General features: G+C 44.1%; 1 protein-coding gene across 2 annotated transcripts in view; it reads left to right on the top strand.

Moving 5' to 3' along the window:
* The window catches only part of PPP2R2C (protein phosphatase 2 regulatory subunit Bgamma), a 253,481-nt gene that overhangs the window by 70,458 nt on the left and 155,135 nt on the right, over positions 1–27,888 (top strand). The window contains exon 2 of one of the 2 annotated variants that reach the window (XM_073574516.1): positions 17,293–17,322. In XM_073574516.1, coding sequence (XP_073430617.1) covers positions 17,293–17,322 — 30 coding nt within the window. Of the gene's footprint in view, positions 1–647; positions 780–17,292; positions 17,323–27,888 lie in introns of both variants that reach the window. The other variant, XM_073574517.1, reaches the window with a different exon arrangement.

The raw sequence follows: 27,888 nt of genomic DNA, 5'->3' as shown, positions 1-27,888 counted from the left end.
ACTTGTATTAATAAAATATTTATTTTTATGAGACCCTATTAGCACTCATTCTGCTTCAAGTTGGTTTAATTTATCTATTTATAGAGTATGTCTCCTGAATGTTTTCTTATGTTTAGCTCAGTTCTTTGTTGGTATTTCTCCTATTGAGGAGGTGTCATACTGACAGGTTTATATATATATATGTATATCTATCTATATATATGTATATTCTGGGTTTTTGGGGGGGAGGCTGTGGGTCCCTGTGATTCCTATGTACGTCACCGGAGAAGACCAATTATTAATGAGTTATAAGCCAGGAATGAATCGATTCAACTATATGAGTTTGGGCCGATTCCACAGTGAGTGAAGGGTGGATTCTGGACATGTTTTTGAGGTGCAGATTGTGTGAACACTGCAAGTCATACAGTTTATGGGGTAAAGATAAGATATGAGTCAAACATAACCCCATCAGTTATGGCATGGTGTACCACACACTGAAATATCACATTTTGACGGGTTAGTAAATGGTGCAGATACAAGAGCTTGAGTTTTGGAGGATTCAGTTTCTGACAGAGATGATTGATAGCATTGATAGTGTCCTAGTTGCATGTCATATCTCCCGTCTAAGAAAAGAAGATGGTAAGAAACTTTCCATCTTTATAATTTAGGAGAGAAAAGAGAGCCGCCTAAGAGACTCCCAGGCTACGGAAAAAGTATGCTCGTCCTACATTGTGGACATCCCTGAGAGACCATCCCCCAGCTTCCCATTGCGCTCCACAAGGGCTGAAATATGAGCTGTGGTGAGTCCCATTGTCCACCTCATAGCGGAGATAGTCCATTCTACATGTGTATGTTCATTCATCTTTATATAATGTCAACTGTAAAGCCAACGTCGCCGTCTTCTAGCTTCAGTCGCCTTTATTTGCTTCCACATCCAGTCACGTTGATATTTCTTGGGATGAATAGTCTAGTTGACTAATTTTCTCACATCTTGTCCATTTCATCTTTCCCCTTGTCTTTATTTTGTCCTTCTGTAGGGTTGAGCAGGTTCTTAGGATGCAGTGACGAGACACGAGACAGAGTGTGATTTGTGAAATCAACGTTTATAAATTGGAGCCACTGGGGCTATGCTGAGCAAACAAAGGGGATAACAACAATCTGTCCACGCAGGGACTCAACAACATTAACAAGACTTTTCTTATCGCAAAGGCGACTAATCAGGCTAGGCCGGGTGTCATAGGCCAAGTACGGCCAAAACTATGGGTTCTTATCTCCTATAGTCAACTTATCCTTCCTGGCGTCTTTTCAGGATCACAGACGTGGCCGCGTAGGGATCGCTGATGCGGCTGCTCTGGCGCCTCGATATCCAGGGATGATTGGACCCGACAGGCCCTGAAGGATCCTTGCCGTGGGGGCACTACGGGCCCTGGAGAAACCTTGACGCTGGGGGCACAATAGCCTCTGAGAGGAGACTTAATAGCTGTCTACAAATATCTAAAGGGCTGTCACATTGTAGAAGGATCAACTTTATTCTCATTTGCACAAGGAAAGACTAGAAGCAATGGGATGAAACTGAATGGGAGGAGACACAGATTAGATAGTAGAAAAAACTTTTTGACAGTTAGAGTGATCAATGAGTGGAACAAGCTGCCACGAGAAGTGGTGAGTTCTCCTTCAATAGAAGTCTTCAAACAGAGGCTGGACAGACATCTGACTGGGATGATTTAGCGAATCCTGCTTTAAGCAGGGGGTTAGACCAGATGGCCCAGGAGGTCCCTTCCAACTCTACGATTCTATGATTCTATGATTCATTAGGCTCAGAAGGAGCTGTTCTGTTGGGGCACAACAGGCCCTGAGAGATCTGTGCTGTTGGGACGCAACAGGCCCGGAGGAATCTGTGCCGGCGGGGCTCAACAGGCCCTGAAGGATCTGTGCCGGTGGGGCTCAACAGGCCCTGAAGGATCTGTGCCGCTGGGGCTCAACAGGCCCTGAAGGATCTGTGCCGGTGAGGCTCAACAGGCCCTGGAGGAACTGTGCCAGTGGGGCTCAATAGGCCCTGAAGGATCTGTGCCGCTCCCGCCCCCGGAGCGCCGTTATGACGCAGTACCTCAGGTGACAGTTGGCCTGTCTCTCTCACGGTCCCTCTGCAGACGGGATGCAGGCCTCTGCTGACGACTATGTCGAGATGGCGTCCACTGAAGTTGGTGGTGGAAGGCCGCAGCCGTGGGCGGAGACAGGAAGGCAGTGCCCAGGTCGCTGCAGCGTGTGGAAACACAGCGGCAGCAGTCGCCGGGGGTTGAGGACTAGCCGCGAGGGAGCGTGGAACAGAGGGCACGGCTGTGGCTGTACGTGGACGGCGGGTGGCTCCTGGTAGGGGACGTGCACACGTAGATTGTCTGAGAGTAAGTCGCTTACCCCTCACAGACTCCTGATCGTCGCTCAACTCTTCCACGCCCGTTACACCATCCCTCTCTAGATCACACGAACTCTCCTCTCCTGTCAGCCTCTCTGCTAACTGACTCCTGAGCGCGCCCCCTGCTCCTTTTATCCTTGCCCCAGTTGCCCGGACAACTTCAGTAGTGTCCTTCCCTTTGTTGGCCCCCCGGTGTTGTTCCTTCAGGAACCCTGATGGTGGTCCCCTTGGTTCCGGCCCAGTCGCTCTATGGGAGTCCTCCTCCCCACACTTCTACTACAGATTTTTAGATAGCATTTGTGTGGTTTGGACAACACCTTAGGATCTTAGCTCAAGTCCCCTAAGGGGACTAAAAAATACAATAAAAAGTCAAATAAAAATGTTTTAAAAATATGAAAACTAAAAACATTCAAATTGCCTTCCTTTTGCCCCATTAAAAAAAAAAGAATAAAAAAACTATATTTGGTATTGCTGTTCTATCTATCAAAATATAAAATAAATTAAACTGATCGGTAAACAGCGTAATGATAAAAAAATTGAAATGTCAGAATTACGTTTTTGGGGATGTCACAACGTTGAAATAAAATGCAATAACGAGCAATTAAGACTTCGTATCTACCCCAAAATGATGGTAGTACAAAATGTCAGCTCAGGGAGCAAAAAAAAAGTCTCACAAAGCAATATACCCCAAAATCTGAAAACGTTTTATAGCACTCGGAAAATTGCGTAAATTTTTTTTTTACAGATTTACAGATTTTTTTTCACAACTTAAATAGAAAAAAAAACTGTACATGTTTTGTACTGGCCTGAAGAATCATATTGCTAGGTCAGTTTTACCCTATAGTGAACATGATAAATAATAAAATTGTGGAATTGCACTTTTTTTGCAATTTCAGTGCACTTGGAATTTTTTTTTCCACTTTCTAGTGCATCACATGATAAAATCAATGGTGTCATTCAAAAGTACAACTTGTCCTACAAGAAACAAGCCCTCATATAACTAAGTGGATAGAAAAACAAAAAAGTTATGAAAAAAAAAATCGGAAACTGGCATAAAGGGGTTAAAGGGAACTTGTCACATTTTGCATGCATTCTGATGTGTGGACAGCACGGTATAAAGAACGAGAAGCTGAGCAGAATGATATGAAGGTTTGTTGGAAAAGACTCAATATAACTTGTACTTTATTCATTTAAATCACTGATGTTCGAATGAATGAGTCCAGTGGGAGATGCTACTCAGTGATTGACAGGTATCTCTGCATGCACAGACATATAGGGGAGACTGAGTAGGACCGCCCACTGGACTCATGTGCATAATAAAAAAACACAGAATTTCAATGAATAAAATACAATTTTTACTGAAACGTTTCCCATAAAAATGTCCATCAATCTGCTCATCTCCTCCTGCTCTATAACATCCCACCGGCAGATCAGATACCATTTTCATCATGATAGGTTCCCTTTAAACTAGTAGGTATCTGAAGTGTGCGCCAATCATTAGTCTTGGTCTAAATGGATTGATAGTTTGAGTACAAAATATCTCACTGTCAACAAGTTGTTAAAAGGATTTCCAGGACTTTAAGATTGATGGTATATCCTAAGTCATCGATGTCTGATCGGTGGGGATGCGACACATGGTGCCCCTGCTTATCAGCTTTTCCCAGTATTGTTTCATTTAAAAAACTGCACAGCGCCAACGTAATAGTGGCCACAGCCGGGTACTGCACATCAACACATTTTGATTTTAATAGAGGGCAGATGTGCAGTACCTTGCCGTGGCCACTATGCCATCGATGAGGCTGTGATGTGCAGCTCAGAGGCTGTGATGTACAGCTCAGGGGCTGTGATGTACAGCTCGGAGGCTGTGATGTTCAGCTCGGAGGCTGTGATGTTCAGCTCGGAGGCTGTGATGTTCAGCTCGGAGGCTGTGATGTTCAGCTCGGAGGCTGTGATGTGCAGCTCGGAGGCTGTGATGTGCAGCTCGGAGGCTGTGATGTGCAGCTCGGAGGCTGTGATGTGCAGCTCGGAGGCTGTGATGTGCAGCTCGGAGGCTGTGATGTGCAGCTCGGAGGCTGTGATGTTCAGCTCAGAGGCTGTGATGTTCAGCTCAAAGGCTGTGATGTGCAGCTCAGAGGCTGTGATGTGCATCTCACAGGCTCTGATGTACAGCTCAGAGGCTGGCTCTGATATACAGCTCAGAGGCTGGCTGTGATTTTCAGCTCAGAGGCTGTGATGTTCAGCTCAGAGGCTGTGATGTTCAGCTCAGAGGCTGTGATGTGCAGCTCAGAGGCTGTGATGTGCAGCTCAGAGGCTGTGTTGTGCAGCTCAGAGGCTGTGATGTGCAGCTCAGAGGCTGTGATGTGCAGCTCAGAGGCTGTGATGTGCAGCTCAGAGGCTGTGATGTGCAGCTCAGAGGCTGTGATGTGCAGCTCAGAGGCTGTGATGTGCAGCTCAGAGGCTGTGATGTGCAGATCAGAGGCTGTGATGTGCAGATCAGAAGCTGTGATGTGCAGCTCAGAGGCTGTGATGTGCAGCTCAGAGGCTGTGATGTGCAGCTCAGAGGCTGTGATGTGCAGCTCAGAGGCTGTGATGTACATACATACAGGCCTGTGCAAAAGCGGTGAAAAAAATGCTGCAAAGCAAAATTGCAAAATTGTGTTTAAAAAAATGTCAATAGTTTATTTTTATCAACTAATAAAATGCAAAGTGAATGAACAAAACAGAAATCTAAGTCACAGTAATATTTGCTGTATTCAATCTCTCAGCCTAGTTCCTTCAAAGACTTTGTGCAAGTAAGAGCACCTAGAACAATTGATGCTATTTTGCAGCGGTCGCACCGATTATTGATCTCATTTTGATTTTTCTTTTGTTCATTCTCTTTGCATTTTGTTATTTGATAACAGTAAAGAATTAACAATTCTATTTTTTAAAGCATTCGTACTATACAGCATTTTTTCCACACCTAACTAAAACTTTTGCACAGCATTGTATATGAGCTTCCTGGGATACATGAACACCACAGAAAGAGGAAAAAAACCTCCAAAAAATTGGTTGAAAACCAGACAGGCCCAAATGTATCTGCACTAATCCAGGGTGCAGTGGACCCAAGTAAAATGGCAGCTGCACAGGTGCATAAATACCAAATGAAACAGCCAGCCTACAATCAGGGATTGGCCGTGTGGTACACCAGTGCAGAAAAAAATAATCCGCATGTGGCAGTGTTCACACAGGGAATGCAGGGCTTCTGGCTCACAACCTCTTAGTAACACCATATAGGGGGGCTGCCGAGTGCCAACTAAAATGCATCCCGTGTGAACAGAGGCCACAAGTTTGCAGAACCATTTGGGCCCAACTGCACCCTGGAAAAAATATAAAAAGTGCACAAAAAACATATCAGTATATGTAAGGTATTAGTTGATATCAAGGCCTTAATATGGAAGCTGACAAACTGCGTCAAAGTTCCTTACACTTGTCAGTCCCTACTCTAACATGAACACCACAGAAAGAGGAAAAAACCTCCAAAAAATTGGTTGAAAACCAGACAGGCCCAAATGCATCTGCACTAATCCAGGGTGCAGAGGACCCAAGTAAAAATGGCAGCTGCACAGGTGCATAAATACCAAATGAAACAGCCAGCCTACAATCAGGGATTGGCCGTGTGGTACACCAGTGCAGAAAAAATAATCCGCATGTGGCAGTGTTCACACAGGGAATGCAGGGCTTCTGGCTAACAACCTCTTAGTAACACCATATAGGGGGGCTGCCGAGTGCCAACTAAAATGCATCCCGTGTGAACAGAGGCCACAAGTTTGCAGAATCTGGATTAGTGCAGATGCATTTGGGCCTGTCTGGTTTTCAACCAATTTTTTGGAGGTTTTTTTCCTCTTTCTGCGGTGTTCATGTTAGAGTAGGGACTGACAAGTGTAAGGAACTTTGACGCAGTTTGTCAGCTTCCATATTAAGGCCTTGATATCAACTAATACCTTACATATATTGATATGTTTGTTGTGCACTTTTTATATTTTTTCCAGGGTGCAGTTGGGCCCAAATGGTTCTGCAAACTTGTGGCCTCTGTTCACACGGGATGCATTCTAGTTGGCACTGGGCAGCCCCCCTATATGGTGTTACTAAGAGGTTGTTAGCCAGAAGCCCTGCAATCCCTGTGTGAACACTGCCACATGCGGATTATTTTTTCTGCACTGGTGTACTACACGGCCAATCCCTCATTGTAGGCTGGCTGTTTCATTTGGTATTTATGCACCTGTGCAGCTGCCATTTTTACTTGGGTCCACTGCACCCTGGATTAGTGCAGATACATTTGGGCCTGTCTGGTTTTCTTCCTGGGATACAGCAATAACTGGTTCAATGACTGTTGGAGAGAAATCTTTATGTCCTTCAACCCTACTCCGTTGGTGTTACCAATACCGCAGTGGTGATCTACTGTTATTAATGAAAAGACAGGTCAATAGCTTAAAGGGAATCCATCAGCAGGTTTTTGCTATGTAATCTGAGGGCAGCATGATGTAGGGGCAGAGACTCAGATTCCAACGACGTGTCACTTACTGGACTACTTGGTGTAGTTTTGATAAAATCCCTGTACTCTCTCTTATAGCAGAGCTCTGAATTCTGAATTGTGTAGAACCCTGCCCACATGCCTGTGTACACTGTACATTGTCATCAAGCTGCCAATCAGTGGTGGGGGCGGGGTTACATCGATTACCTGGACTATTTGTCATCTGACACCTAGTCCTGCTGATAAAACACTGATTCTGTTAAAACTACAACAACCAGCCCAGTAAGTGACATATCGCTGAAATCAGGTTCTCTGCCCCTACATTATGCTGTTCTCAGATTAAATAGCAAAAACCTCACAACAGATTTCCTGTAAGCTGGCCATACACATGAGATAGCAGACGATCATTCATTCGACAGTCCGCTATGTCTTCTGACTCCCCCCGAGCATTTATGCACTTTCAATCGGGAGAGAAATGAATGCTGCTGTCAGACTTCTCTGGCAGAGGTTTATCTCTGCTGTAAAGTAAAAGTAAAAGTTCAGGCAATGAATTTCTAACTGCTCGTTCCTTCTCATCCTCTACATCATCTGTCGTAGGAGAATCTGGAGGCGCCATATATAACAGATTGTCGGCTGATCCAATAATATTAGCGGGTTTGACCGACTTTCATCTAATGTGTATGGGGGCTTCCCAACTATCCTGCAACAGATAATGTCAGGGATATAAAGGATCTGCTATGTCTGATTTCGGACTTACGATCCTTTTGTTCCTCCTGGGATAAGCCACCCCCGGAGGAGTCAGGCAGAGGCTACATGAGTATACCTGAACACTCGGCACACAGTGCTTCTGCGTGTTTGGGAGTCGGAAGAGATGGTTCTCATTTTCGCATCGTTCTTGTATGGAGGCTTTAGTCAAGTGTGTCTTCATAGGAAGAGTATGCCGCTTCCAGTCTCCTTTGGTGGTGGCTTATTTCTCCGACAACAGAAGGATCGGGTAGCTGTGACCTAACTGATCAATCCTTTACCCTCCAACATCTACCATGTGGAGATAACCTGAGACTTCATACATATTAGATGTTTGGCTGCTTCAGTCGAAATCACCAGAATGGCTGATGTCCATCCAGAGTGCATGGCCAGCTTAGGCCATGTTCACACTTCCTCTTAGCAGTACTTACTTTTATCAGTTCAGCTTTGAGTAACAGACAAATGGAATAATGTAAAAAAAATTGATCCTTTGCATAACTGATGGAATTGGAAGCAGAGGAGCCCTGTTGATTATTATGGGTACGTCTGAGTTCTTTTATCTTTACGTTTTTAGAACTGCATGCTGCGCTTTTTATTCCTTTCTAAACCAAACACTTAACGGACTCCAGGCAGACCCCACAATAATCATTGGAGCCCTTCTTCTTATGTCTACTGTCATGCTACTGCAGTGCAGTATAGTGCAACCTCCACCAAGGGGAGCTGGTGAGGGAAGAGAGCAGCAGCACACGCGCCACCAGCTGGCGAAAAAGTGGTCAGATGAGCCGAGTCAGAAACAGTCAGGAGCAGAAATACCAGAGGTCACAGCAGTACAAATGGTCAGAAACAAACCAGGGGATCAGCAAAGGTTGGAAGAAGATAAGACAAAGACAAAAGACAGAAGCAGGTCCGAATGCACGCCAAGTCAAAACCAGGGAGTCAACAAACTTACAGGGAGTTAGGACAGACAGAGGGAATAAACATACACGGGGCAAGTCAGGGATCACAGCAGGAGGACAAATCAGGATATGCAAGAGTCAGATACACATGCCGAAGGCAGAACTATAGCTGACACCTCCTGCAGGATGCAGCAGAGCTAAATAACAAACCTGAAACCAGACTGAGGCTGAGAAAAGTTAACCCCTGAAATGACCAGACTGGGAACATGGAAAGACAGGACTCAAAACGCGGTCTAGATCATGACATCTACATCACTTATGTAACAGATGAACTTTTAGTATTAATTTTGCTTGTTTGTTCCTAAAAATAAATACATAACTTTAGTATGAAGTCCTTTTTCAAAGTTGACATATTATCTTCCACCACTACTTCTTGGGGGTAGGATATTCTGTAGTATGACAACTCTAACTAAAGAACCCTTTCCTGTACTGATAATGGATCTTAAATGCCTTTTTTTTTTCCCATGTGATGAATGAGTTTTAGTATGTGCACACGTTAAGTATTTCTCATACTGCAGAAATGGTCAGGACAGGAGTTAACACCGATCTTAGATGTTTAACCGTCTACAGAGAAAAAAAACCTGTATATAAAATTTGTGTCTTTGAGTCCATGATGTCTTGAACAATAAATTACCATGTTATTTTATCCTCAACATAAACAAAGAAAAAAAAAATCAATGCCAAAGTATGGATCAAAGAGCAAGCAAAAATTTGTGCGTAGCTCAAAACAATAGTAATGATATGTCAATAATCCACCCCCCCAAAAAAAGCCCTCCTATTTATCTGCCAACGGAAAAGTAAAACAGTTATGGCTCTCAAAATATGCCAACACGAATGCCGTTTCATTTTTAAAAAATGTTTTATTCTGCAAATGTAGTAAAAACATATACATTTGTCATCACAGTAATCGTATCGGCACAGTGATACTAAGCAGAATCCAGGAAACAAACCCCAGAAATTCCACATTTTGTTGGTTCACTCCATTCCCCCCATAACAATAAATACAAGTTTGTCAGTGCTTTGAACTTGCAACAAAAATCAAAGAAATACAACTTGTCCTGGAAAAATCAAACTCTCATATGGATATGTCTATGAAGTAATTTGCGGGGATAACAAATCAGAAAAATTATCCACCTTCCTGGAGGGCAAAATGGGGTGTTTTTATTAAGGGGGTTAATATTGTAGTCACCAAACTTTAAACCCTCTAGTGCCCCTAGACCTGTTCCTCAATGTAAAGTCGAAAACTCTCATATTTGACACATTGACTTATAAGGGATCTATGGGGAGAGCGAGATTTATAACACTAGGATCATGAGTTTTCCTTTTTGTTTTTTTTTTGCTTTTGCAGCTGCTGATTGGCATTGATTACCACTACTTAGCTCACTCGTAATCAGAATACCCAAGTCCTTATTTTGTTCATTTATCTCTCGTTAACAATCTTTACAGCGTGGTTTAAATGGATCATTACAGTAAAATAAAATCTAGTGGAGAGTTTCTAGAATGGGTCACTTGTAAAGTAATGTTCAGCACCATGGTTAGGGGTCACAGAGAAACCTGTCATCAGTGCTCATACCCGTCCCTGTAAACACTTACTGTACAAGCTTGGGATCTGAACCTACATAAAGAACCGCACAGCAAAAATAGTTTTATAAATCATATAGTCTTTATTTCTTTTCCAACAGTTTATTGGGTTTTTAAATTTAAAGTGTAGGGAGGGACGGAGAAGGAAGGGCAGGGAGGGGGGGAAGGAACGAGGAAAGAGGGAAGGAAAGGGGAAGGAGAACTCAAAACAGAACATACATAACATAACATATAGTTAAAGGCTAGCAACATTTTAGCCTGAAAAGCAAGGGAATCATCCCTTGACAAATAGCAGTATCATAAAGTCATAAAGATACACGGATCAGAAGAGACAGTGCAACGACATAACATATCATAGGCCTAAAATCTGGTTATTAGATCTATTTAGACTAGTGAGGGTGGAAAGGCCTGGTCCCACCTAGACCATTTCTGGTAAAACTTACCAAAACTATTATTAGATAAAGCAAATTTAAGTTCCAGTGCTCTGTGTTGAGAGAGTAATTTGATTATGAAACTAGAATTGGGTAAGGTGGGGCTTTTCCAATGAAAGGCAATACAGTTCTTAGCCACCATACAAATGTGTAGGACAATAGATTGCAGAGTTCTATCTAAGCATTTGGTATCCAGAGAAAGTAAGGCCAATTGAGGTGATAGAGTAAATGTAAAACCTGTGAGTTTAGAAATAATGGTAGAGGAAATCTCAGACCAGAAAGCCATCACTGTAGGACAGCTCCAGAAAACATGTAACAGGTCCCCCCTGAAACCGCATGTTCTCCAGCAAAGTGGAGAATTTGAAGAGTTCATATGAGCCAATCTAGATGGTGTGTAGTACCATCTGGAGCACACTTTGAAGTGCGACTCCAGAAGGGGCATAGAAATTGTGGCATTGTTGGAAAACGTAAAAGCATCTTCCCACTCCTCTGAGGAGACAGAAAGGCTGAGGGATTTCTCCCAAGCATTCATATAAGAACTCTTAGTTACAGATGAATCTTTATTAAAGCAATTATAAATAAACTTATGTCCCCAAAAGATCCGGTGCATTGGGTTGGTCATAATCTTTAAGGACGCCTCTGAAAATCTCGGTTTCTTGTTAAGAAACGTCTTTGCGTATTCTTTTAATAACATGTATTCGTGGAAGGCGGAGGATGGTACTTTGAATACAGTTTTAATAGAGCTGAAACTTAAAAGGTTAGGACCCTCCGAGATATCTCCCAATGTTCGGATGTTAAAGTTGGCCCATTGATAGCGTGCGGTAAGACCCAGGAAAGAGTAAATAAAGGCTATAGGTACTTTATGTAACGTAGACCGTTTCTGGCTACGACTGTCAATTCTAGCTATTTTGTACCAAGCCGAAGTAATTGCTTGGAATAACGGATGTGACTGTTCGCAGGTCGGGAGATTGGAAATGGCTTTATTGATCAGGAGTTTAGGGTGTTTACCTTTATTGATTTCAATTTCAAGATCCAGCCATGCGGGAGCAGGAAGATCTGAAAGCCACGGAGCACTTTGCTTTAATAAAAGTGTATGGTACTGGGCAGTGATGTTAGGAAGGCTTAGACCACCATGTGGTTTACTCTTAAACAGAGTTCTAGTGTCGGTTCGGGATTTCTTATTGTTCCAAACTATATTATTCACCTGGGACTGAATATTTGTCAAACATGGCGTAGAGATAGGTAGTGGAATACATCTCAAAATGTATAAAATTTTTGGCAGGGTAAACAGTTTGACTGCCAAAGTTATATAGTCTTTATTTAACATTATTAAAAATATGTAAAAACACAAAACAATACAGGAAAGATGCAAGACAAAATATTATCAGCTATTATGGTGGAGGTGGTCAGGGCCGGCTTTAGGTGTACGCGTGCCCTTGCCGACAGAGTAACATTGGACACCTCTTTTGATTTTGTTCCTTTTCACCTTCCAAGAGGGTTAACTTTTTTATTTTTCAGTCAATAGAGTTGTATCTATAGCCACTGTGTCTGCTATGTTTTTATCATATGGGGGCCATATGAATTTTTTATATTTTTTTATTTCTTTTTGGGAGAAAAAATACAGAGATTCTGTCTTTTTTTGCTTTGTTTCAGAATTTAACATATGGGATAAATCTATTATATATATTATCTAATATATTTTATTTGTTGGGACAGTTACGGACGTGGGGCTATAAAAACATTTTTTTTCCTTACTTTCTTAAAAAAATGGGGTGATGACGGATGTGAACTTTTGTTTATTTTATTTTTACATTTTTATTAGTCCCATAGGGGTCTTGAACCTGTGATTTCTGCTTGCACAATTCACTGTAATACCTTAGTATTGCAGTGTATTGCAAAATTACTATTCTCTTATGAAGTCTGGTCAAAGGCCAGAAACAGCAGACTCAGTGGCTTTCAGCGGACCTCTGGCCATACCAATGCCTTTGGCACCTATTTTCCAATCATAAAATATGCCGCTGTTACATAATCTAAGGAGTTTTATATTTTTACTCGCTTATATACAGTATATCACAAAAGTGAGTACACCCCTAAAATTTTGGTATAATATTTTATTATATCTTTTCCTGGGAAAACACTGAAGTTTAACACTTTGATACAGTGTAAAGTAGTCAGTGTACAGCTTGTATAAGGGTCTAAATTTTGTGTGCCCTCTAAATAACTCAACACACAGCCAGTATGGTCTAATCCTCTGGCAACAAAAGTTATTACACCCTTAAGTGAAAATGGTCAGATTGTGCCAAATTTGCTATTTTTCCTTCTCGGTGTCATGTGACTCAGTGTTACGAGGTCTCAGGTGAGAATGGGGAGCAGGTGTGGTAAATTTGGTGTTATCGCTATCACGCGCTCTCATACTGGTCACTGGAAGTTAAACATGGCTCCTCATGGCAAAGAAATCTCTGAGGATCTGAAAAAAGAAGTCTTGCTCTACATAAAGATGGCCGAGGGATATAGTGATGAGCGAGCGTGCTTGGTTAAGGTGTTATCTGAGCATGCTCGTGTCCTATTTGAGTATCTTCGACGTGTTTGAAAACAAAATGGTTGAGTCACTGCGGCTGTTCGACAGCCACAACATGTGCAAGGATTGCCTAACAGACAGACAATTCCGGCATGTCTTGCGGCTGTCAAATAGCCGTAGTGACTCGAGCAATTTTTTTGAGAACACCGAAAATACTTGATTATGACACAAGCGTGTTTGGATAACACCGTATCCAAGCACGCTCGTACATCACTAAATTTAAAGTGTTGTTCCCAACAATTAAAAGTTATCACTTATCCACGGACTCCAACCGATCCCGAGAATGGGTCTCTAAAAGGTCTCATCAGAATGAAGCTGTGGTTGCACATGCACATCACCACGTCATGAAATGTCTATAGGAATGCCGGGGAAAACCAAGCGTTGTACTCCAGCAGTGCACAAGTGCTTCCACCACTTGATTCTGATGAGGCATTTCTGGATTGGTAGGTGTCCTAGCTGTCATACCCCTACTGATCAGAATGGACAACTGCTTGTAAAATATTAAAACCTTTGCTCATCTCTGCTACCGGCGCCGTTTCAGCGGTGTCGGCACTGTCTCTCTCCGACTACGGAAGAATCGCATACATCAGGAGGAAATGAGAGCTGATGCGTCCAAAGACGGAGAAAGGGAAGCGAGCGCTGATTGGCAGCAGGGATTGCGTGACATAATGTCACGCAACTCCCGGGAGAGGCAGTGCTAACACCACCGGAGGTGAGTATAAATGATATTATTTTACAAGGGGGAAACAAAGGGGTCCAAATAATGGACAATCCCTTAAATATGACTATTTTAGTTGGTAAGGAACGATTTCATAAGCCTACTAAAGAACACATCTATAAGAGAACTATCCACTGGCAGAGGAAAGAGTCATGTGCATGGAAACAGTAGCTGGAGATGGGTTTTTGGCAAGCAGCGTCGGAACACAATATAAAATCTCCCTAATGTGCCACTTAGCAGTGTCCACTCAGCTCGCTGATATGACGGAGTTTATCTTTAGAATACATGATTCAGCGAGCTAAAAGCCTTGAGAAGATAATGCAACGATGATCTGCAAGGTTACATTTTTATTTCATCCAAATGATCGATATTCGCCCCTTAATCAATAGTGGATTATTTGATCATTTATTCATAGTGGAAGCTTCCTGTAAACAACTTTATAAATAACAAAGGTTTATTGCTGAGTTGGCTGATTTCCCATGGAGGGGGATCTGACTTTACCGAGTCCTAAACGCTGAGTAGGAATATATTTTATTATCAGGCTGCAAGTTTTATTATATTGTACGACGTTTATTATATCGTAGATGTTTTTCTTCACAACGAGGACACCCATTAAAGTGAATTAAGTCAGAGTTTGTATTTTCTGGGTTGAGGTGGGCTGTCATGTGAACATAACCTAACCTTACAGAGGTTGTCTATCTCCCGAAAGAAAAAAAAATCTATTTAAAAAATGCTTGAATTTTGGGCCAAAAATTATTATTATTTTTTTTTTTTTTTTGCATTTTGGTGTTGTTTGATCAATTTTACACAGTTTGACTTTGTCAGGCTCTTTGTTTCCTTTGCAACTTTGATGTGGTCATAAATCAGGAGCTCAGAGAAAGGGAGGTAGCAGAGTTAGTCTCCTATTGGTCTGATGGATTCTCAGTTTTCCCTTTCTGCAGCCAGCAATAGATGGCGCAACATACCTGCTACAGAAGACAGAAGGGGGCAAAGTTTTTAGCGGAGCTCACTTACAAAAATTATTTTTGGCCCAAAATACATGCATTTATATAAGGAAAAAAAAAATTGCAGGGACCTTCTGTATAGTAAAATGGAGTATGCTGTGTCTCTTTTTATACAATTATGCAGCATCCAGACACATACCAGCCAGATGGAGGACTAACGCGCTCTGTTTTGGCATTCATCTGGAAAATATCTGCCGGGAGCTTTATCCTGGCATATACATTATCCATGGCGCACATACACATTGGAGAGGTGTCAGATGAATGATGGCTTGGCTGACAACTGTCTCCCCCAATTCCTCCGTACACAGGAGCACTTGGCTTGGCCGAACAGTCCTGTGAGCGAACTAGTGCCAGAATTTCTGAGATGTGTATCTCCCCACCAAACAAAATGATCGGGCACTTGAATTCCATCTGCCCAATCTTTATGTCCCCCCAACATAATCTGACACATTAGATGGTCATCCAATGGGTTTGGACAACTTTTATGTGACATGAATGGTGGTCCATACAAACCTAAAACTGCAGACATGGACACAAGAGTAGGAAGTGTTAGTATTTACATTCACATATAACTGAAAACCAGCTCTGGAGCAAAAACTGCCACACACAAGTAGGGTGGGCACATTTACTACATTACATGGATGGTTTTTTTTTAATTTTGGCACACAGGAAACACAAATAGCTGCTGCTCACTTATGGTTCCAGCAGTGTTGGTAATGGCTGTCCCGGGGCTCATGTGACATTATTATGTCACGTGATCCCTTCAGCTAATCGGTGCTGTCTTTACTCTCCATTCAGATGGATGTAATTTAATTTCAGAGGAAGTGAGAGCGCAGTCGCAGCTCTGAGTTCCTCCGAATATTGGATTTGTCCAAGGAGGGGAGAGTGAAACCTGCACTGATTGGCCACACGGATCACCTGACATAACAATGTCACATGAGCCCTGGGAGAGCCAGTGCCAACACCATCGTGAATGAGCAAAAGGAGTTGTTATTTTATAAGGGGGAACATATGGATTTACAAGGGGTTGTCCACGTAGTGGACAACCCCTTTAAGTGTCATTTTGCAAAACCTATAATAATGGAGAGAAAAAATATACAATTTTTTACACCTTTTACCCATCACCATAAATGATGGGTTTCACGGTATTATAAGGGTTGTTACTATTACAGGGATACAAAATATTTTTATGTTATGTATTGATTTATGTCTTTTATTTTTTAAAAGTGTATAAATGTGATTATTGCATTGGTATTAAAGAATTTTTTTTAGTCATTTTGAACAAAGTATTAATATGTAACAGGTATGTTGAAATGCACTAGTATATAAAGGTATATCTTTATGTACCAGTACAATATGCCCGTAAAGAAGAAGAATACCATTTAGCTCTACAGGTATAAAAAAAATATCTTAGTCTCAGTAGTGCAGCCTTTAGCTCATCGCTAAAACTCCTGTATGCTATGTAAGCGGTTGAGAATATGAATCTTCTAAGAAGTTAGAGACAGTCCTTAGTTGGAGACTGAAAATCTACATGGCGAGAAAGAGCATGGGCCCCCGTGCAGCTGATCCTACATCACGCGTGTTATGTTTGCCAATGTGCCATTTTATAATGATAGACTCCCTTTAATTTTTTTTCTTAAATTAGATTACTGGTAAGGCTAATAATCGCTGGAGTAAAACTAGTAATGTTGCGGTTTGGGAGGCAAAAAACACCAAAAACAGTTACGATGCAACAGTAAATGCCACAGTAAAATAATTTGCTGACACTTTGTAAACACATGCCAAGACAATGGCATAATGACTTCTCAGAGGTCAGTGAGATACCAACACTTCCCCCCCTCCCCCCCCGAAGAATCACCCAACTCCCAATAGAATAACATCCAAACATTTAATATTTCTTCTAATGTCTGTAATGGGTACCATGATGTTGTACCAGATATACAGTACGAGAGATATCACTCAATGGACCCCAATGAGATCTGTTGGGTTCCATTTTACCGTCTGAGGGGTATAAAAGTGTGGCAGATCTAACATAACTTACGATAATGTAGCAACAGCACTTTGGAAATCTGGCACAGGGCTCTAGAACAATGAGGAATGTTTCGGGGATGAGTATTATGGAGAACATATACATACTTTTTCTGTTTGCATCTGTGAAGTTTTGTTGTATCTGCTTTTGTGTTGTGTCGTGGTGTACGTCTGTCATGTTTGTGATCCCCTTTCCTGAACTGTTCAACATCAAACCCACTGTCAGTGGCTAAACCACTGTGGGCCTTGTACTTTGGTGTGTTTCGTTTGGTGTCTCATCTGAGTGACTACAGTTAATGGACTTTAAGTTTGTATTCTTTTTGTTTCTTTTGTGCCTGGTGCATTAGGCTGCCTTGACATCATAACCACAAGCAATGGTAGGTCTCCACATCTTCTCTTATTAAACAAGATGACTGTTCCTTGCATTTATTTGTGTTTTATTTTATACATTTTATATGGATATGTAATGAATGTACTAATATGTGACTAAATCAGACTATAGATCTAAAGAGTTCCTTAATGATTGACTATATAAGTCAAATACTACCTCTACACGTTCATCAGACTTTTTGATATATAGATATATACCATACATATATACTGGTAGATTGCTGGTCAATATCTTGTAATTATTATGCACATTTGAAAGTTGATAAAAGGCTATTTTCATAATTAACAAGACATCCCCTATCCACTTGATAGTGGATAACTTGCCCATCGCTGGGGGTCTGACTGCTGTGACCCCCAGCGATCCCCAAAAATGGAGCTATAGAACCTGGGAAACTTGGCTCTGCAGCCACTTCCTCAATGGAGAGTAGATGCACATTCTCGACTTCCACTCTATTCTTTGTCTATTGGACTGATACAAAAAGAAGAGTACAATGCTCCACTTCTTCTGGCAGTCCCATAGACAATAAGAGGAGCTGAGGATTAATCTTGGGCAGCTCTGCTCCATTTAAGATGGGTTCAGAACACATGACACATGCACAAAAACTGAACAGGTCAATAAGACCCTGTTCACACTACCCAAGAACTAAGACACAGAAACAGAACACAGTATGACAAACGTGCATAAATACTCTGTTGTAAATATATATAACTGTAAGTAGCAAGTGCTAGTAAAAGATGTTAACAAAACCAGGGTATTTTGTTGATACGTTTTTTTGCAAAAAAATGTACGCTAAGCCACTCCGCCGCGTCAAGGCATACCCTTCTCGGAGCAGTCCTATCTAATATATTTAAAAACCTGAACATGTGAATAATACCTTCATGAGCAGGGTTCAGAAAGGTGCTGCCCGGTATGGGCTCGCTGGGCAAAATGGCTTTTTATGCATGTCCCAAAAGAGAGAGGCTGCAGATCCTGGTGATTGCTGATGATCCCAGCAGTCAGACCCAAGTGATCAGTAGGGCACCCAACCATCAGAACCTTTAATGATTTTACATGATGTTGTTTTTCTGTAAAACATATTGAGCTAAGAATCGATAACAATACAAATAATGGTTTTGTTCATGGGACACTGGTTATTTTTTAAACTGTAACGTATTTTCTAAAACTTTTTGCCAAGTTTTCATGACTTGTTAGAAGTTTTTGGTGGGGTCCAGATGCTCAGAACACTATTAATCAGTTTAATTGCCGCTGCATTTCGACACAGAAGATGTGTTGACACTTAGTGGAACGTTTCTGCTTCTTAATTTTAGCAATCAGTGAGGGTCTTAACCAGGTCAGTACGAGGATTTGGCAGGGTTGGCACCTGCTGAGGGCGCTACCTCCTACCTTTCGGGGGGAATGTACTTTGAAAAAAAATTGCTGAATGTCTGCGGTCGCCCGATATCTTCCTGTAGCCGCAGACATTCAGCACAGTCACGGCCGAGATGCAGTCATTTACTGAAACTGCTCACCCCTCTCTCTGCCTGTGGCCCGGCCATTGCTCCCTCCCTGCACTCAATTGTATTCGCGTCTGTCAGATGTGATTATAAGTGCTGTGTGCTGCCCCAGGCAGGAGTAGATGAGTTTTTGTTAGGAGTAGAGGAGCTGTAATCTCCCCTACTTCGTCGGGATCTCCAACAAGACGCAGGCCACCTTGTTGGAGAAGGCGCATGCAGTAACGTCATCTCGCCATCCAGTGTCCACTACTGCACTTCGCAGAAGAAGAGACTGTGGATGGGAGCCAGGATTATGAGTATGAACTGTTTTTTTTTTAATTCTTATATTACTGTGAAGGGGGGCATAAAATGAGGGGCTCTACAGATGGAGGGATAAAATTAGGGGAGGGGCTGTGCTGTTGGGGAAATAAAATGAGTGAGGGGCTGTGCTGATGGGAGAAATAAAATTAGGGGCTCTGCTGATGGGAGGGAAGAAACTAAGGGGCTGTGCGGATGGGGGAATAAACTGATGACTGTGCAAATGAGGGAGTAAGCTGAGGAGCTGTGCAGAGGGGGGAATAAAATGAGGAGCTGGGCAGATGGGGGAATAAAATGAGGGGCTGTGTTGTTTGGGGGGAATAAACTGAGGAGCTGTGCAGATGAGGGAATAAACTTAGGGGCTGTGCGTGGGGGGGGAATAAAAATGAGGTGCTGTGCAGGGGGCCTAAAATGAGGTGCTGTGCAGGGGGGCATGAAATGAGAGGCAGTGTGAGGGTGCAAGAAATGAGGGGCTGTGAAGGGCCAAGCAAAGTATATGAGAATCTGTGGTGACCATACTGTATATGGGGCTGTGGAGATCATTATACTGGGGGCTGTGGGGAATATCATATTGTTTGGGGTGTTATTTGTGGGCCATACTATTGTATGGGGTGTTGTTGGATCATCATAGTATACATAGGGGGCTGTTTTGGACATCATAAATATTTATGGGGGTCTGTGATGGACATCATACTATATATGGAAGACTGTGGACCATACTATATATTGGGGGGTCGTTGTGGATATCATACCGTATGGGCGGCTGTGGTGACCATCATACTGTGCAGAGGGACAGTGTGAGGAATGGTTACAGTTTGAAGAGAGCAGTGTGGGGGGCAACATAAGGGCATAGTGTGAAAAGTCGCACAGAATGGAAATGGAGGGGGGACAATGTTAAATGGAGGCACAATATGGAGAGGGGTTATCATGATGGGGTGACAGTGTGGAGATATAGAAAGTGTAATGGAAAATTAGAGAGGGACAGCCATGGTATAGGACGTGGTACAGTAGTGTAGCTACCGGGGGGCAGAGGGGGCAGTGGCCCTGGGCCCCACGCTCTCAGGGGGCCCACCCGGCGCTACGCTACAGATGCATTTTGCGGAAGAGCAGGGATAATCAATCTCCCACCTCTGCCGTCCGGCCGCTATGGGCCCCTGAGCAGGCGGGGGGCCCGGTGCCAGCAATGGACCCCCCGCCCGTCATCGCAGGGTCAGCGGTGTTGGCTACATGCCGACACAGCTGACCGCATTGATGACAGAAGGAGTGAGTGCTCCTTCTCTCATCATCCCCCTGTCAGCGTCTGACGTCACCGACGCCGACACTGACAGGGGGCGCGATGACGTCAGTACCCGGCGCCTGCAGTCAGAGATGAGCGGGATCAGCGCAGGAACCAGGCGGAAGAGAGGTGAGTATTTAGTTTATGGGGGAGTGGTGCATTATCCTACAGAGGATGGCTATGGGGGTGCATATGCATAGGGTAGCTATGGGGGTGCAATACAGAGGGTGGTTATGGGGGTGCATATACAGAGGATGGCTATGGGGGGTGCATATACAGAGGATGGCAATGGGGGTGCATATACAGAGGATCACTATGGGGGGTGCATATACAGAGGATGGCTATGGGGGTGCATATACAGAGGGTGGCAGTGGGGTGCATATAAAGAAGGTGGCTATGGGGGTGCATATACAGAGGATGGCTATGGGGGTGCATATGCATAGGGTAGCTATGGGGGTGCAATACAGAGGGTGGTTATGGGGGTGTATATACAGAGGGTGGCTATGGGGGTGCATATACAGAGGATGGCTATTGGGTTGCATATACAGAGGATGGCTATGGGGGGTGCATATACAGAGGATGGCTATGGGGGTGTATATACAGAGGGTGGCTATGGGGGTGCATATACAGAGGGTGGCTATGGGGGTGTATATACAGAGGGTGGCTATGGGGGTGCATATACAGAGGATCGCTATGAGGGGTGCATATACAGAGGGTGGCTATGGGGGTGCATATACAGAAGGTGGCTATGGGGGTGCATATACAGAGGGTGGCTATGGGGGTGCATATACAGAGGGTGGCTATGGGGGTGCATATACAGAGGGTGGCTATGGGGGTGCATATACAGAGGATGGCTATGGGGGTGCATATACAGAGGATGGCTATGGGGGTGCATATACAGAGGGTGGCTATGGGGGTGCACATACAGAGGGTGGCTATAAGGCTGCATATACAGAGGATGGCTATAGGGGTTGCATATACTACAGAAGAAAGCTATGGGGGTGCATATACAGAGGGTGGATATGGGGGTGCATATACAGAGGGTGGCTATGGGGGTACATTATACTACAGAGGGTGGCTATGGGGGTGCATTATACTACAGACGGTGGCTATGGGGGTACATTATACTACAGAGGGTGGCTATGGGGGTGCATTATACTACAGAGGGTGGCTATGGGGGTACATTATACTACAGAGTGTGGCTATGGGGGTGCATTATACTACAGAGGGTGGCTATGGGGGTACATTATACTACAGAGGGTGGCTATGGGGGTGCATATACAGAGGGTGGCTATGGGGGTGCATATACAGAGGGTGCCTATGGGGGTGCATATACAGAGGGTGGCTATGGGGGTGCATATACAGAGGATGGCTATGGGGTTGCATATACAGAGGATGGCTATGGGGGGTGCATATACAGAGGATGGCTATGGGGGGTGCATATACAGAGGATGGCTATGGGGGTGTATATACAGAGGGTGGCTATGGGGGTGTATATACAGAGGGTGGCTATGGGGGTGCATATACAGAGGATGGCTATGGGGTTGCATATACAGATGATCGCTATGGGGGTGCATATACAGAGGATGGCTATGGGGGTGCATATACAGAAGGTGGCTATGGGGGTGCATATACAGAAGGTGGCTATGGGGGTGCATATACAGAGGATCGCTATGGGGGGTGCATATACAGAGGGTGGTTATGGGGGTGCATATACAGAAGGTGGCTATGGGGGTGCATATACAGAGGATCGCTATGGGGGGTGCATATACAGAGGGTGGCTATGGGGGTGCATATACAGAAGGTGGCTATGGGGGTGCATATACAGAGGGTGGCTATGGGGTGCATATACAGAGGGTGGCTATGGGGGTGCATATACAGAGGGTGGCTATGGGGGTGCATATACAGAGGGTGACTATGGGGGTGCATATACAGAGGGTGGCTATGGGGGTGCATATACAGAGGGTGGCTATGGGGGTGCATATACAGAGGGTGACTATGGGGTTGTATATACAGAGGGTGGCTATGGGGGGTGCATATACAGAGGGTGGCTATGGGGGTGCATATACAGAAGGTGGCTATGGGGTTGCATATACAGAGGGTGGCTATGGGGGTGCATATACAGAGGGTGGCTATGGGGGTGCATATACAGAAGGTGGCTATGGGGGTGCATATACAGAGGGTGGCTATGGGGGTGCATATACAGAGGGTGACTATGGGGGTGCATATACAGAGGGTGGCTATGGGGGTGCATATACAGAGGGTGGCTATGGGGGTGCATATACAGAGGGTGGCTATGGGGGTGCATATACAGAGGATGGCTATGGGGTTGCATATACAGAGGATGGCTATGGGGGGTGCATATACAGAGGATGGCTATGGGGGTGTATATACAGAGGGTGGCTATGGGGGTGCATATACAGAGGGTGGCTATGGGGGTGTATATACAGAGGGTGGCTATGGGGGTGCATATACAGAGGATGGCTATGGGGGTGCATATACAGAGGGTGGCTATGGGGGTGCATATACAGAAGGTGGCTATGGGGGTGCATATACAGAGGGTGGCTATAGGGGTGCATATACAGAGGGTGGCTATGGGGGTGCATATACAGAGGGTGACTATGGGGGTGCATATACAGAGGGTGGCTATAAGGCTGCATATACAGAGGGTGGCTAAGGGGTTGCATATACTACAGAGTAAAGCTATGGGGGTGCATATATAGAGGGTGGATATGGGGGTGCATATACAGAGGGTGGCTATGGGGGTACATTATACTACAGAGGGTGGCTATGGGGGTGCATTATACTACAGAGGGTGGCTATGGGGGTACATTATACTACAGAGGGTGGCTATGGGGGTGCATTATACTACAGAGTGTGGCTATGGGGGTGCATTATACTACAGAGGGTGGCTATGGGGGTACATTATACTACAGAGGGTGGCTATGGGGGTACATTATACTACAGAGGGTGGCTATGGGGGTGCATTATACTACAGAGGGTGGCTATGGGGGTGCATTATACTACAGAGTGTGGCTATGGGGGTATATTATACTACAGAGGGTGGCTATGGGGGTGCATTATACTACAGAGGGTGGCTATGGGGGTACATTATACTACAGAGGGTGGCTATGGGGGTACATTATGCTACAGAGGGTGGCTATGGGGGTGCATATACAGAGGGTGGCTATGGGGATGCATATACAGAGGGTGGTTATGGGGGTGCATATACAGAGGGTGGCTATGGGGGTGCATATACAGAGGATGGCTATGGGGTTGCATATACAGAGGATGGCTATGGGGGGTGCATATACAGAGGATGGCTATGGGGGTGTATATACAGAGGGTGGCTATGGGGGTGCATATACAGAGGGTGGCTATGGGGGTCTATATACAGAGGGTGGCTATGGGGGTGCATATACAGAGGATGGCTATGGGGGTGCATATACAGAGGGTGGCTATGGGGGTGCATATACAGAAGGTGGCTATGGGGGTGCATATACAGAGGGTGGCTATAGGGGTGCATATACAGAGGGTGGCTATGGGGGTGCATATACAGAGGGTGGCTATGGGGGTGCATATACAGAGGGTGACTATGGGGGTGCATATACAGAGGGTGGCTATAAGGCTGCATATACAGAGGGTGGCTAAGGGGTTGCATATACTACAGAGGAAAGCTATGGGGGGTGCATATACAGAGGGTGGATATGGGGGTGCATATACAGAGGGTGGCTATGGGGGTACATTATACTACAGAGGGTGGCTATGGGGGTGCATTATACTACAGAGGGTGGCTATGGGGTACATTATACTACAGAGGGTGGCTATGGGGGTGCATTATACTACAGAGTGTGGCTATGGGGGTGCATTATACTACAGAGTGTGGCTATGGGGGTACATTATACTACAGAGGGTGGCTATGGGGGTGCATTATATTACAGAGGGTGGCTCAGAGGGTCATCATGCCATCTAGACAAAATGGAAATGAAAAGAAAAAGACAACAACAGAGAAAATGTAATCTTCACAGTACCAGGCTGTAAATCTTTACTTGTGATACTGACTAATTCTCAGCAGTACTGTGGTTCCTGTATGGTCCGAAGTCTGATGATGGCTGTTAATAACAACTCCCAGTATCTTCTTAGCCTTATTAAGAACATACTGGAAGTTGTAGGGTTGTAGGTTTATGCAATTCAATTGCTTATGGGGCTGACTTGATAGTACAATTAATTGTTGTACTATGTTTGGTTCGTGTATTCAAACACTCTTGGTTCTGGTGACGTATTCATGTACTGATGGAGGTTATGGTGACGTATTCATGTACTGATGGAGGTTATGGTGACGTATTCATGTACTGATGGAGGTTATGGTGACGTATTAATTTACTGATGGTGATTCTGGTGATGTAGTCAAGTACTCATGGTCGGTCTGTTGATGTATTTATGTACTGATGGTGGATCTAGTGATACATTCATGTACTAATGGTGGTTCTGGTGATGTATTTATTAACTGATGCTGTTAGTCATGTACTACTAATGGCTTGCGTACTGTAATTATGTGCAGATGATGATTTTGGCTTCGTTTTAATGGACTAATGATGGTTCTTGTGATGAATATATCAACAGAATCATCACCACTACCTGAATACATCACCAGAAACACCATCAATTTTGCACAAGCTGTATTTGTCTCATTGCGGACACAAAAACCATCAGACGTATCCCTTTATTTATATTTGTGGCCTGTTTATTTTCCATTAGGGTATAAGCCCTATTATGATTAAGCTTTCTTAGTTTCCATAACTATCCTTGGGTTCTACATTTAAAATATTGGGCGTCAGGGATGCATATCACTATTTTTTCTTTTGTATTGTGTAAATGGTCCTCAAAAAATGATTGATTTTGTATCTAACTTTGAAATTGCACTCCTTGTTAAGTCACATCCCTAAAGTACACCACTTATTTTACTTTTGTGAATAAGGTAACAATTCTAGTGGAAGTAGTCATCAGCGTTTGTTACCAAACTCATTGCTGGGAAGGGGGGATGTGCATTAGTGGCCCTAATCCCTTTGTCTCTTAGGGTCCCGTTTCACTTAGCGATGCACCAGCGATCCCGACAACAATACGACCTGGCAAGGATCGCTGGTGCGTCGTTAAATGGTCGCTAGTAAGCTGCCAAACAGGCAGATCTCTTCAGCGACGCAGAAACCATCCAGTGATCCTCGGCGGTTGTTGGTACCTTGTCACACAGCAGCTTTTCTGAATGATTCCAGCCTGCGTCCCTGAGTTCTGCATCGCTAACGAGGTCGCTCCTCGGGTCAAACACAGCTATGCGCGCTGGCCAGCGGGACGCCGACGACGAAAAAGTGGCCCAGGACATTCGAGCACGATCAGCGATATTCAGCGGGGGGCCGGTCGCCGCTGCGTGTCACATGTAGTGAGAACGCTGGCGAGGTTGCTGTTGCGTCACAAAATCAGTGACGCTTCAGCGATCTCGCTAGCGATCTCGCTATGTGAGACGGGTGCTTTAGTCATTCCTTTGGGGTGGGAGGGGCGTCAGTGGCTTCATCTTCCTAGGGCACCAAAATACTCTGTCCGGGCACTGGTCTTGGCATGTAGGCCAGACCCTCCACCAAAGAACACTTTTAAGGGTCTCCCTCTAACATATGAAAAACTGGATAATTCATCCATTTAATGGTAAGCTCATTATGTCTATGGCCAGCTAAAAGTAAACACCATTTATCTTAAAACGGGTGATCAGTGAGAAGTTATCTTCCTGAAAGAAAAAAAGAAAGCATGCTTACCATTGTAATTCACACCCATGTTCACACATTCAATATAGCGGTAAACGCCTTTAAAGGGGTTGTCCAGGCTTGGGGTTCAAGTCTGCAGTCACTCTATGTCATTGCAGACTTGTAAATCCTCACAGCGTGAACACTGCGTGCTGTCATGGATTTTGACGGTGCCGGAAGCAAATCACATGCAGTCACACGCCAACTAGAGTGTGCAGCTTCACTCAATACAAGTGAGCTGAGGGAGTCCGGACACGTCTAGTCGAAATGTGGATGGAATTATGCAAATTGCATACTTGCGGTCACATGAATGCCCACTCCCAGCGCCAGCACCAGAGAATCCTGACAGCGTGCACTGTGCACGCCCTGATTCCAAAGTCTGCAGTCACATAAAGTGACTGCAGACTTGAGCCACAAGCGTGGACAACCCCTATAAGGCTATGTTCACATAGCATTTGACCCTATATTCCATTTCTCTTTTAATACCCAGCACAGTGGCATGTAAAAGTTTGGACACCCCTAGTCAAAATTACTGTTATTGTGAACAGTTAAGCAAGTTGAAGATGAAATGATCTCTAAAAGACCTAAAGTTAAAGATGACGCATTTCTTTTGTATTTTAGGAAAAAAAAAAAAAAATATATATATATATATATATATATATATATATACAGTGGGGAAAAAAAGTATTTAGTCAGTCAGCAATAGTGCAAGTTCCACCACTTAAAAAGATGAGAGGCGTCTGAAATTTACATCATAGGTAGACATCAACTATGGGAGACAAACTGAGAAAAAAAAATCCAGAAAATCACATTGTCTGTTTTTTTTTCATTTTATTTGCATATTATGGTGGAAAATAAGTATTTGGTCAGAAACAAAATTTCATCTCAATACTTTGTGATATATCCTTTGTTGGCAATGACAGAGGTCAAACGTTTTCTGTAAGTCTTCACAAGGTTGCCACACACTGTTGTTGGTATGTTGGCCCATTCCTCCATGCAGATCTCCTCTAGAGCAGTGATGTTTTTGGCTTTTCGCTTGGCAACACGGACTTTCAACTCCCTCCAAAGCTTTTCTATAGGGTTGAGATCTGGAGACTGGCTAGGCCACTCCAGGACCTTGAAATGCTTCTTACGAAGCCACTCCTTCGTTGCCCTGGCGGTGTGCTTTGGATCATTGTCATGTTGAAAGACCCAGCCACGTTTCATCTTCAATGCCCTTGCTGATGGAAGGAGGTTTGCACTCAAAATCTCACGATACATGGCCCCATTCATTCTTTCATGTACCCGGATCAGTCGTCCTGGCCCCTTTGCAGAGAAACAGCCCCAAAGCATGATGTTTCCACCACCATGCTTTACAGTAGGTATGGTGTTTGATGGATGCAACTCAGTATTCTTTTTCCTCCAAACACGACAAGTTGTGTTTCTACCAAACAGTTCCAGTTTGGTTTCATCAGACCATAGGACATTCTCCCAAAACTCCTCTGGATCATCCAAATGCTCTCTAGCAAACTTCAGACGGGCCCGGACATGTACAGGCTTAAGCAGTGGGACACGTCTGGCACTGCAGGATCTGAGTCCATGGTGGCGTAGTGTGTTACTTATGGTAGGCCTTGTTACATTGGTCCCAGCTCTCTGCAGTTCATTCACTAGGTCCCCCCGCGTGGTTCTGGGATTTTTGCTCACCGTTCTTGTGATCA

Source organism: Dendrobates tinctorius, unplaced genomic scaffold (assembly GCF_039654945.1).
Source record: "Dendrobates tinctorius isolate UK_male_01 unplaced genomic scaffold, ASM3965494v1 ptg000039l, whole genome shotgun sequence".
NCBI classification, from domain to species: Eukaryota; Metazoa; Chordata; class Amphibia; order Anura; family Dendrobatidae; genus Dendrobates; species Dendrobates tinctorius.
The sequence above is the reverse complement of the archived record's forward strand: the minus strand, read 5'-3'. Positions and strand labels throughout refer to the sequence as shown.